Source organism: Sphaerodactylus townsendi, linkage group LG03 (assembly GCF_021028975.2).
Source record: "Sphaerodactylus townsendi isolate TG3544 linkage group LG03, MPM_Stown_v2.3, whole genome shotgun sequence".
Lineage (NCBI taxonomy): Eukaryota > Metazoa > Chordata > Lepidosauria > Squamata > Sphaerodactylidae > Sphaerodactylus > Sphaerodactylus townsendi.
The window spans coordinates 17,422,595-17,435,028 of NC_059427.1; the positions used below are offsets into that span (position 1 = coordinate 17,422,595).

Sequence of the window (12,434 nt, forward strand, 5' to 3'; positions counted from 1 at the left end):
GACTCCCCTCCCCCCACCGGTTGGGCTTCCAGTTGGCAGCCAGCAGTCCCTTCTGCCCTTCCCTCCGGGCAGAGGCGTAGCTAGGGGAAATGGAGCCTGGTGCAAAATCTGAGTGTTCCCCCCAGCAACCGCTGTGATGCTGGAATCCACCTCCAAACAGCATCACTTTCAATGGTGTTTAAACTAGGGAGCCCAGATTCTTATTTCAAATCCACCTTAAAGGGAGAATCTGGGGTCCCCAGTGAAAACAACATTGAAAGTGATGCTGTTTTGGGATAGATTCTCCCCCCACCCCGAAACAGCATCACTTTCAATGTTTAAATTGGGGACCTCAGATTCTACCTTTAAATCCATGCCAAAGGGGGTGGATTTAAAAGAAGAATCTGGGGAAATTTGGGGGGTACCTGCTGTTAGGGGTGCAATTGTTAAGCTAGCCGCACCAAACTTTCAGGGTTTAGGAGACTCTCCTCAAGATACCACCCAGGTTTGGTGAAGTTTGGTTCAGGAGGTCCAAAGTTATGGACCCTCAAAGGTGTAGCTCCCATCTTCTATTAGCTCCCATTGGAAACATTGGAGGATGGGGGGACCCCCTTTGGGAGCCCATAACTTTGGACCTCCTGAACCAAACCTCACCAAATTTGGGTGGTGTTATTAGGAGAGTCTTCCAACAAATCCCTGAAATTTTGGTGCTGCTAGCCTAAAAACTGCACCCCTGCGGGTCAAAAACTGAAAAAACACTTTAAAAATACAAAAAACCCAGTCCTGGAGAATGTGGGCATCGATCCCACTACCTCTCGCATGCTAAGCGAGCGCTCTACCATTTGAGCTAATTCCCCATGTACTGCTGGAAAAGGGTTTGAAACATCTGCAGAGGGAATGGGTCTGTGGGGTGGTTGCCACGACATGGAACTAAGCCAGGCTTCCGAGCAGCAAAAGGACACAGCACACTCAGCAGCCCAGTCCTGGAGAATGTGGGCATCGATCCCACTACCTCTCGCATGCTAAGCGAGCGCTCTACCATTTGAGCTAATTCCCCATGTACTGCTGGAAAGGCTTTGAAACATCTGCAGAGGGACTGAGACTGCAGGGGGTTAACCAAACAAGCTCCCTTACAGGTGAGAAAGCTCTAGAACTAATAGGGGCTTCACTGTTCTACAGTGTGCCATCGAAGTCTAAGAACACCTATGTTTCTTACGCTTTAAACTGTACAAACCCCTACCTTAAAAACAACAACACAATAACAGCAAGTTTAGAGCATTTTTCTGTAGATAGTTAAAAATACCTAGCAATGGTCCTTAGTGATGTAAATCTGCTTTATATTAAGGGTCTCAGGGGTAGGGAACCTGCGGCTCTCCAGATGTTCAGGAACTACAATTCCCATCAGCCCCTACCAGCATGGCCAATTGGCCATGCTGACGAAAACTGATGGGGTGTGAATTCGGAACTTCCTGGAAAACATCTGGAATCCCTAGGATTAGGGAGCAACAGTGGTGTAGTGGTTGGAGCAGGTGCATTCTAATCTGGAGGAACCGGGTTTGATTCCCCGCTCTGCCGCCTGTGCTGTGAAGGCTTATCTGGGGAATTCACATTAACCTGTGCACTCCCACACACGCCAGCTGGGTGACCTTGGGCTAGTCACAACTTTTCCGAGCTCTCTCAGCCCCACCTACCTCACAGGACATTTGTTGTGAGGGGGGAAGGGCAAGGAGATTGTCAGCCCCTTTGAGTCTCCTACAGGAGAGAAAGGGGGGATATAAATCCAAACTCTTCTTCAAAACTCTTCTATATGATGTGGTTTACTTAGTCCAGTGAGATTCCATAAGTAGCCCTGGATAAGCCACTTTCTCCGTTTTTGGAAGAGGCATATGAGTGATGGGTCTGTCGTGCAGAGGTATAGTCAGTATAATGAAGACAGATGTCATAAAGTACTCCACAATGTAAAGACAATGTAAAAATTAAGCATGTTAATTTAAATTTCCTCGGAGGATTTCATTCCATGCCAAAGTCCCTGTATCTCACAAAAACGAGACCCCACCAGACACAAGAGATGGAATGGGCAGGGTATAAGTTCTTAAAATAAAAATGAATAAATAAATTTATTTTGTATTATCAAGTGAAGTTTTTGTGTGCCATTTAAATCAATATTACCTTGCTGAGGTTGAGAACTTGAGGCAATCACCATCCACGTCAGCATTTCTGTCAGCACCCTCCTAAAGTGAATTTTTGAATAAACAGAGAGGACTTTGCCTAAACCTTTTTCTTTATTTGTTACAATGATAAGATTAAATTGTTCTAGTCATGCATTTGCCCAAAGAACCTGATGTTGTCACCTAAGTGGTTTGCCGTTTTCTTCTCATGCTTCCATGGAATTGGCTCTTAAAATTGACATGTACATGGTCACAAGCCCAATCCCCCCCCCCCCCATCATAACTTCTTTCTCTCCACGGAATGTGTTTATTTGAACACCCCTTCAACATTTAGTGGTCATCACCATGAAGAACCAGAGAAGATGCTCATAGCCCTCTCTGGCTTAACATGCAACAAACAGCTGTGTGCTTTATCAGTCATACAACTTCCAATTTCGGCCAGGTTTGCACATGCATCTTATCACATAATGACTTAAAAGTCAGGGGCAAGTCCTCAGTAAGATAAGGTTCCTGTCAGGAACAGATTGTATCTGAAGCAGTGTGAAAGCTCCGCTTGCACTGCTGGATCCACAACAGTTCACTTGAACATACAAAATTGGCATAGGATGTTGCAGCCATCCCATTTTGCAGCAGGGGAAAGAAAAAAGATGAAAGCCCAAGGATGTGGCAAGTATGAGAATATCAATCCCTGTAACAGGTAATACTGCAGGAGTCATTCTTACTGCCCTCAAGAGGCACAGAAAAGCAACTATTCAGTGCTATTAATCCATGACTTTGCAAAGGCAGCTGAATGTATTAAAAGGACAAAATAAAAGTTATTTTCTTTTAAGAACATCAGAAAGAGCCTGCTGGATCAGACCAGAGTCCATCTAGTCCAGCACTCTGCTACTCACAGTGGCCCACCAGATGCCTTTGGGAGCTCACATGCAGGAGGTGAATGCAATGGCCTTCTGCTGCTGTTGCTCCTGAGCACCTGGTCTGCTAAGGCATTTGCAATCTCAGATCAAGGAAGATCAAGATTGGTAGCCATAGATCGACTTCTCCTCCATAAATCTGTCCAAGCCCCTTTTAAAGCTATCCAGGTTAGTAGCCATTACCACCTCCTGTGGCAGCATATTCCAAACCCCAATCACACATTTTATATTGCTTCGCTAAGCTATTCAAGGCCTTTCACTGGACCACTGGCAAGGCCTGTCTGATTGGAGATCTAACCCCAAGATATAGTACTTTAATATACCTAGTGCAGTATACATGGCAATTGTTCACAAATTCATCATAAAGGACTACATTAAAAAAAATAAAAACCCCATTATGCATTAATAACTTACAGCATACTCAAATAATTGTATTTGTGGATTAAACAGATTCTGCATTAATTAAGAAGTGCACCCCAACAGAATAATATTTTAATTGAAGATGTTAGAATGTTCTTAGCTGCAGATGGTTAGATCTTTATTTTTGTTCCTTTTGGTTACAAAACAGAAAATGTATATTAAAGTACTTTAACACTGGATTTTTTAATTCCCATTCTTATTTCACCCTTGGATTTTCAGCCAGTTGTAGGGGATTGGGGAGAGGGGGGGTACAATGTAGCTGCACGTTGTCCTTCTTTTGGCATGAATGTTCAGAATATACATACAAACTTCAGTCCTAATATGAGCCCACTGCCTCGAGGTACCACTGGTTCAGAAGTGCCAGCAAAGGACTGCTCCTTCTAAGCTAATTGGCACAAGTCCAAGACTTTACAACTCAGGAAGAAGACATAATAGAATAGGAATCAGTTTCTTGCCGAGTCAAGGTTGTTTCCCAGTATGGACTCTCTGGTGTGAAATGAGATGTGATTTCTGATTGAAACTTTTCCCGCAGCTGGGGCACTTATAAGGTTTCTCTCCAGTGTGAAGCCGCTGGTGGATAACTAGCCCAGAGTTGAAGCTAAAGCTCTTCCCGCAGTCCTTACATGTATACGGCTTCTGTCCTGTATGAATGCCTTGGTGAGAAATGAGATGCGATCTTTGATTGAAGCTCTTCCCACAGTCCGAGCACGTGTAGGGTTTTTCCCCAGTGTGGATTCGCTGGTGGATCACAAGGCCTGAGTTGTAACTGAAGCTTTTCCCACAATCAGGGCATTTGAAGGATTTTTCTCCCACGTGGGTCCGCTGATGCGAGAGCAGGTGGGACTTCTGACTGAAGTTCTTCTCACAGTCAGAGCAGTTGTAGGGCTTCTCTCCAGTGTGGATTCTCTGGTGTATGACAAGACCAGAGTTGTAGCTAAAGCTTTTCCCACAGTCGAAGCATTTAAAGGGCTTCTCTCCCGTATGGGTCCCCCAATGGGAGGTCAGGTGGGATCGCTGGTTGAAGCTCTTCTCACAGTCGGGGCACTTGTAGGGCTTCTCACCTGTGTGGATCCTCTGATGCACCATCAGACCAGAATGGTTGCGGAAGGTTTTTTCACAGACGATACACAGATAGGGTTTCTCTCCCAAGTGAACAAATTGAGGCTTTACCAGGTGGGAGCTCTGATGGAAGCCCTCCTCCTGCTTCCTGCAGACAACCTTGCTCTCTCCGATGCGTATCAACTGCTGGATAACAATCTGGTCCAAGCTTTTTAACCGCTTGTCCTTGCGGTAAGTGCCCCTGCCTGGTATTTTGGCTGAGACAGATGTTCCTTGCCTCTCTGGCAAATCCCTGCTCTCGGGGTCTCTTTCCTGTTTGCAGCTGGGAAAAACTCTCTCTGCAGATCTCTCAGCTGGCAACATTTCAGTTTCCACTTGCTCTGGATCTCCTTTTATGGGTGGCTGTTCCTCAGTAGCCATTTCATCACCTGTAGAGACAAACAGAACTCAGGACCAGAAGCATTCTGTGTCTTCCAATTTCCCCTCATCCAGACAATCAGGTGGGGAAGAAACAAATACCGGTAACTATCAGTGTGAATGAGCACATGCCGTCAAAGTCCTGAATTGTCACTGAAGCTTATCTTGTAGCTAGGTTAGCATAGGTGAATGTGAGACATCCTGGTTTCTCTGATAAAGGCAGGAAGGTGGGTATAAATAAATCTTATAAATAAATGAAAACATAGAAGCATATTGCACCCCAAAATTCCATTATGTTCCATTCCTTCAGCCTTCATTTATTTATTTAAATGTTTATACCGCGCTTTTTTCCTCAGTGGGAAACTCAAAAAGACTTACAATCCCCCCCCCCCCCCCCATTTTATCCTCAAAACAATCACCTTCCGAGGAATGTGTGTGACTAACCCAAAGTAACCCAGCAAGCTGCTATAGCAGAGCAGGGGATTTAAACCTGTGTCCCCCAGATCTTGCCTTGCCTTTCTAACCACTATGCCTTAATACTTGCAGACTTGATTCAGTCACATAATGTAGTCAGTGGACTGTGTTGAAGCTTTGTGAGACTAGAAATGCAGTTCACATGAAACAGTGAAGTGTTGGTCCATTTCTCAAATAGCATGGACTCAAGATCGACATCAGTATAAGGCAGAGTCATGTGTACAAATGAAGTGATTTAAAAAACAACAACAGCTTTTCTCCAAAGAACTCAGGGTGGCATATATGTTTCTCTGTTCCCTATTTTATCTTGTGAGATAGGTTAAGCTGAGAGTGTATGAATGGTTTGAAGATCAACTGGTGAGGCTTCTGGCTATTGTAGGCATTTGAACCTGAGTCTCTTGGTTCCTTTTCCAATATTCTAGCCACAACACTAGTTGGCTCGTTGGTCTAGGCCTGGCAGGGGTCTGCAACCTGCAGCTCTCTCCAGATGTTCATGGACTACAATTCCCATCACCCCCTGCCACCATGGCCAATTGGGTTAGGGTTAGGATTGGGCTGATGGGAATGGTAGTCCATGAACAACAGAGCTGAAACAATCTGATCATACCACATTGGTTCTCATGCTGGCTTCATGCACTGACTTGGTCAGAGGGGGGGAAACTACCCCTGATTTGTTACGACACCTGCATTTGGATTTCACAACAGACCAAATGCAGAATTTTCCAAAGACATTATCTCCAATCCTGGCCAGCACAAGAGGAAGAATGAGCAGGTATTCAAGCCCTGCAACTAATCAGGTTTCTTGCCTCCCATGAACTAGTTCTGGTCTTCAACATCTGGCTTGAGCTTTGGAGCTGTTCTGCTGCACTACAAATATATTTGGTCAGTATTTGTTGATATATACATGAATAGTAGATGCTTCCATCCCTAAACATTCAGGAATGTATAGTGAACATACAGTAAATTCCCCCAAGACAGATATAATTGGTTGACAGTCCCTTCCACCTGCCCACTGTGCGTTGCTCCCTGTTTTCTGCAAACAGGTGACTCAAGGGGAGAGGTACCATGGCCCTTATTCCATGCAAAGTACTGGGAAACTAGGCAGCATCTTGTAACCCTACTGTTGGAGTGACTTCAGAAACACAGAACATTGAAACCTAGAGCTCAAAAGGACCTCAAGGGACATCTAGTCCAACTCCCTGTAAAATGCAGAAAAGTCACAACTCTTCCCCCCGCCATCACCCCCGTCCCCTGCTTTATGCCCAGAGGAAGGCAAAAAAAAAAAAAAAATCCAGGTTCCCTGGGCAACCTGACCTGGAAGATAATCCTTTCCTGACCACAAAGGGCAATTGGCATTCTCTGGGCATGTAAGAAAGGGCCACAAGAGCCAAGCACTGGCTCATCCCGTCATAGTATGTCATAGAATTAGCTTTGCTGTCAAATGACCATCTAGCCTCTCCTTAAGAACTTCGAAAGGAGAGACCACCATCCCCCAAGGAAGTCTGTGCCGCTGACGAGCCACTCAGGAAATTCTTCCTACTGTTTAGTCAAAAACTCTTTTGATTTAATTTCAACCCATTAGTTCTGGTCCGACCTTCTAAGGCACAGGTGTCAAACTTGCGGCCCTCCAGATGTTATGGACTGCAGTTCCCATCATCCCCTGCCAGCATCATGCTGGCAGGGGATGTCGAGGCTACAGTCTGAAGGCTTACAAGCTAACCTATATTCTAAGAGCAACAAGAGCAGCCATGCACCATCCTCAATATGACAGCCCTTCAAACACTTGGAAGATGGTTATCACACCACTTCTCAGTCGCCTCCTCTCCATGCTTGCTGCCTACCCAATACGCCCCTGAAGAAATCATACCAAGGCAGGCAATCCAAGGTTGACCAAAGTTTTATGATGCTTTTTGGGTGAAAAAGAAGGAACGTTCCAAAACATTCCCGGTTAGGCAGGAGCTGAAGCGCCAGTTCATTATGATCATGCCAATTTTTAAAAATACTATACTCTAGAGATATTTATTGCAACAGAGTGTGGATTTTCCACGCAAGCTCAGCCCAACGCAGGCAGTGGTAACCTGGCCAGATCCATTCTGGGGCAGTCCCCACCTTGAGCAAACGCTACAAGAAGGGTCTTTCTTGCTTTCTCCCTGCAGATCCTGCTCCTCCTTTGAGAAGTTCGCGCGGGAGTGACAGTCTTCTTTAGGGCCTGGGTAGTCCTGTCTCCGGTGGTGCACGCAGGGCAGCTGACCTCCAGATCCCCCCGCCCCCAGACCTCCGCTGATGGAGCTGAAAATAGCGGAACTGACGATAGCAGGAAGTTCGTTCTTGGAGTTCTCCTCAACAAGGAGACCAAGAGTCGCGCTTTCTCCGCAAGCGGTGAGCAGCGCCCTCTACTGGCACGGCTGAAGAAAACCTCAACCGCACAGGAGAGCATCCGTATTTAGCTTGAGTTTAAAAGGTGGGTGGGTGGGTTAGGTCCTGGCCTTGATGGCCCAGACGACCTCAAACTAAGCAGGGGCAGTTCTGGTTAGTAGCAGGAGGGGAGACCACCAAGGAATGTCCAGGTTGTTGTGCAGAAGTAGGCAATGGTAATTGCCAAACGGTCTCTGAACATCTCTTGCCTTGAAAACATCACCAGGGGTTGCCATGAGTTGGTGGAGACTTGACAGCACTAGACACATAGCTGGGGAGCTGGTTGACCTGTTAAAAGGGCTGGCCTCTTTCTCTCACCACCTATCTTTTTAAAGTCGTTTTGCAGTGCAGGGAGCACACCCACCCACGCCCCTTCCCCATCTCCCTGATCCTCTGCCTATCGAGTCAGCACATTCCTATTTCACATGGTAAGCCAATGTTCTACCATTGAGCCACAATGTCATTCTACTGCATGTAGGGGAGGGGTGTGGCTCAATGGTAGAACATTGGCTTACCATGTGAAAGGTCCCAGTTTCAGTCCATACAGGTAGGAAGTGCCATAAGTCAGCTGCGACTTGACAGCACTTCACACACAGTGCAACCAAAATGGTTGAGCCCCAGTGGGGTCTAGTAGTCAGTACTCAGCTAAGCTCTAGAGGCCCAGGTTCAAATCCCCACCCCTGAAACTTGCTTGAGTGACCTTGGGCAAGCCATTCTGTATCAGTCTAAGCTACAAGTGTGGTGTGGTGGTGTCGAAATAAGAGTTGGGAAACCCACATTCAAATCCTTCACTGTGACTTAGTGAGTTTGAGTCGGTTGCTTTCTCAAGCAGGCGGTTGTTGTGAGGATAAAATGAAGGAGGGGAGAATTATGTAAGCCAACTTGGGCCCCTACATAAACAAATCTACCTCACAGGCAGCTAAGCAGCACCAGTGCTTGGATGGGAGGCCATCAAGGAAGATTGTGCAGAGGAAAACTATGGCAAAACTACCTTTGCTTCTCATTTGCCTTAAAAGCTACTTACTGGAGTCGCCCTGAGTCAGTTGCAACAGAGTAGATGAACACTGAACGGTGGATCCAGTTGCCGATCTCACCATAAGTTCATATAAGTGAAGAAAATGGTTTAGAAAAAGGAAGGGGGTTTGTGATCTGCAGCAAACTTCTCCCTACTGTCCTTTATCTCTTAGTAAGGCAGAAGGCACTTGGATGATGACGAAGAATAGTTGGTTTTTATACCCTCCTTTTCTCTACCAAAGTCTCAAAGCAGCTTACAATCACCTCCCCCAACCCTCCAAAACAGGCATCTTGTGAGGTAGGTGAGGCTGAGAGAACTCTAAGAGAACTGTGTGATTTAACACAAGGTCACCCAGCCGACTTCGTGTGAAGAAGTGAGGAATCTAATCTAGTTCTCCAGAAAAGAGTCTGCCACTCATGTGAAGGAGCCAGGAATCAAACCCAGTTCTCCAGAGTAGAGTCCGCCGCTGTTAACCACTACACCACACTGGCTGACTGTACTGGCAATGTAATCCAGAGCATAGTTAGACTCTTCTATAGCTCTATTTAGGATTGCACTGTTAATTATTAGGAAAAAATATTGGGGGATGGTAGCTTCAGAGATATGGAAACTGATATCATCCCTCAGGTTCAGGCAGGTAACAAATACAAAGCAGAAAGCATTAAAAACATAACCTCTTAAATCACCAGAAGCCAGATGCTGGATGTAATATTTCTATTATTGTTTTGGTGTGCATAAAATATTTCGCTTTACAAAAGAATAAAACGAATAGGCTCTTGCCCAAAGTGGCACACACTTTAAAAAACAGACAGGAAAAAAAAGGGAAATGGAGAGAGAAATACAAACATATGAACTAGTACACTTGAACTTAATCTCTGAATATATGCAAAAAAGCTGGGCAGGGGCTCAGTGGTAGATCTCCTGCTTTGTACGCAGGAAGTCCCAGCTTTCAATCCCTGGTGTTTTCTGTTAATTGTTATTATTATTTATTAGATTTGGTATACCGCCCACCTGCAAAGGTTGCATGTGAAGAGAAAGACCTTCACCTGAGGTCCTGGAGAACGGTTGGCAGTCTGAATAGACAACATCGGCCTTCACAGATCAGTACAAGGCAGCTTCATGGGTTCATTAAGTTTTTGCAATAGTCCCAGCTTTTATGTTGGTTTCTCCACTGCATGAATCTTTCGATGCCTAGCAAGGTGTGAGATCCATTTAAAACTTTTCCCACACTCTGGGCATGAATAGTGTTTCTCTCCTGTGTGCACTCTATGATGCGTCTTGAGGCTGGCATTCACATGGAAACCTTCCCCACACTCTGGGCATTTATAAGGTTTCTCAGTTGTGTGTACTCTTTGATGCCTGATCAGGACTGAGCTGTAGCTGAAGCTTCTCCCACACTCAAGACATTTGTAGGGTCTCTCTCCTGTGTGGATTCTCTGGTGTATAAGAAGGTTTGAACTCCGATTGAAGCATTTCCCACAGTCAGGACATTTGTAAGGTTTTTCTCCCTCATGCTCAATCTGGTGTCTGATGAGATCAGAGCTGTACCGAAAGTTTTTCCCACACTCTAGACATTTATAGAGTTTCTCCCCAGTGTGGGTTCTCTGGTGGATAATGAGATGTGAGGAATGATTGAAGCTTTTCCCACAAGTTACACAAGTGTAGGGTCTTTCGCCTGTATGGATTCTCTGATGAGCAATGAGGTGTGAACTCTTACTGAAATTCTTCCCACACTCAGCACATTTATACGGCTTCTCGCCTGTGTGGACTCTCCGATGGGCATTAAGGGATGAAGTCCGGTTGAAGATCTTCCCACACTCGGGACATGGATGTTGTTTATTGGACATACATTTTCTTCCATGAATAGGGTATTTTATGACTTCATTGCCTCCTTCTGTAGGAGCAGACCCCTGTTTTCTGGACTCCACACATTTATCCTTTAATGTGTCTGATTCCTGCTGATCTTCAGAAGCTTCGTCTACCTGTGAAACCTGGGAAATATTCCTTTGGGGTATTCTTGTTGTTGCCCTGTATACAGGGTATTCCTGCTGTTGCACTATATGAAGTTCCACCTGCTCAAGACAGCGCTCCAGAGGAAATTCCTCCATTGTCTGTTCACCAGCTGAAAAGACACAATCCCAACTGAGATTGTTTTAGGAACGAAGGAAGAAAGAAAATATAAAACATTTATGTGGCAGATTTTCCTAAATGCTCATTGTGTCTCTCACACATTTCTGAATGAATTCTTAGAACAACCTTGCAAGGCAGAGAAGCTGTATTATTCCCACATTACACATCAGCACAGCTGAGGCTGAAAGCAGTTTTGCTAAGGCTAGCCACTGTTTGCCCCCCCCCCCCTTTCATAAATCAGCTAACAGAGTATTCACAGTGTGGCCAGTAAGGAAATCCAACTCCCGTGTATTCTAAGGAAATAGTTATGTGTGTCTGATCTCAAAAATCCCCAAGAGAGAGAATACTAAAACCAATTAGCAATTTGGACAAGACCCTGAGGACAAGACTCACTAGAAAAGACAATAACGCTAAGAAAAGTTGCAGGCAAAGAGGAAGACCCAACTTGAGGTTGGATTGACTCAGTTAAGGAAGCCACACAGCCCTCAGTATGCCAGCTCTCTGAGCAAGGCTGTTAATGAGAGGAAGTTTTGAAGGACGTTGATTCATAGGATCACCCTAAGTCGTAAGCAATTTGAGGGCACTTAACACAACACACAACCTTGTTGGCAAAAACTGAACAGTTTTGTGGCACTTTCAAGACAAAAGCTTTATTCGCCATAAACTTTCATGGGCTACAGCCCGATGCTTCAGCATCTTCACGCTCTCCAGTGTGGTCTAGCTGCTGGAATAAAAATTGTGCCAAGACCTTAACGTGTCACGAGACTCCCGCTTACTCAGGAGTTACGCCAGCCTTTGATAACCTGCACGTGCTTTATGAAAACATTCCCCTCCGCCTCCCAGCCACCGCACGTCGAGACCACCTCCGCCCGCTTCTGTGAAGCGCGAAGCCTCACCCAGGATCGGCGGCGTCGAAATGCTTTCCCTTGCAAAGGAGCCGCGGGGCTCGGCTCAGTCCCCTCCTCGGTCCGCTTCCCCCGAGTCCAGCGCGCCGCTCTCTCGCCGCCACGACTTCGCGGGGGGCAGATTAGCATTTGCACAGGACGTCGCCTGACTCTGCGCCAGGATGTTCCTCGCCAGAAAGGGAGCGAGGCGGCCACTTCCTCTCTGCCTTTCGGAGCAAAATCGAGGGGCCTCTGCTGGCAGCAGCAAAGCCCTTTCCTTAACCCATTGAGAGTCGACAGTGGCGAGGAAAGCAGCGGCTCCTGTCACTGGAACGGATCCCCTTTCCATTCCTTGGGGCAGACTCGGGCTGATGCCGCATGGGCCAAAACCAGCAGCGTGACAATGGTGTGACAATGGTGTAAAAGGGTTTAAAAGGGTGTAAAAGGGTTTATACCGTTTTCACACCACTGTTTTTGGCCCATGCGGAATCAGCCTCAGACTCTCAGAGACGGGCATTTAAGAAAATTAAAGAAAGGTGCATGGTCTTGTGAGCAGCCA

At 46.0% G+C, this 12,434-nt stretch overlaps 1 protein-coding gene and 2 non-coding genes across 3 annotated transcripts; all 3 read right to left on the reverse strand.

The window, feature by feature from the left end:
• Nucleotides 1-763: 763 nt before the first annotated feature.
• On the reverse strand, nt 764-836 carry TRNAA-AGC. The gene has a single exon. It is a non-coding gene; the product is annotated as a tRNA-Ala (tRNA).
• Nucleotides 837-963: 127 nt separating this feature from the next.
• Nucleotides 964-1,036, reverse strand: TRNAA-AGC. The gene has a single exon. It is a non-coding gene; the product is annotated as a tRNA-Ala (tRNA).
• A 2,541-nt stretch (nt 1,037-3,577) lies between these two features.
• LOC125427723 (zinc finger protein ZFP2-like) lies at nt 3,578-12,219 on the reverse strand. Its single transcript, XM_048487275.1, has 4 exons — nt 11,888-12,219; nt 10,018-11,003; nt 7,541-7,735; nt 3,578-4,968 (listed from the first exon to the last, which is right to left on the reverse strand). The coding sequence occupies exons 2-4, from the start codon at nt 10,967-10,969 to the stop codon at nt 3,941-3,943; spliced, it is 2,175 nt and encodes a 724-aa protein (XP_048343232.1). The 5' UTR covers nt 10,970-11,003; nt 11,888-12,219; the 3' UTR covers nt 3,578-3,940.
• Between the last annotated feature and the right edge of the window lie 215 nt (nt 12,220-12,434).

Excerpts from the sequence above, each read along its gene's own strand:
- LOC125427723 (XM_048487275.1), bottom strand. The coding sequence starts at position 10,969 with ATGGAGGAATTTCCTCTGGAGCGCTGTCTTGAGCAGGTGGAACTTCAT. Across the intron at positions 7,736-10,017 it reads TGCAGTGGAGAAACCAACAT|TTCCGCTATTTTCAGCTCCA; the intron begins AAAAGCTGGGAC and ends TGCTATCGTCAG. Across the intron at positions 4,969-7,540 it reads TCTTGTAGCGTTTGCTCAAG|GTGATGAAATGGCTACTGAG; the intron begins GTGGGGACTGCC and ends TTGTCTCTACAG.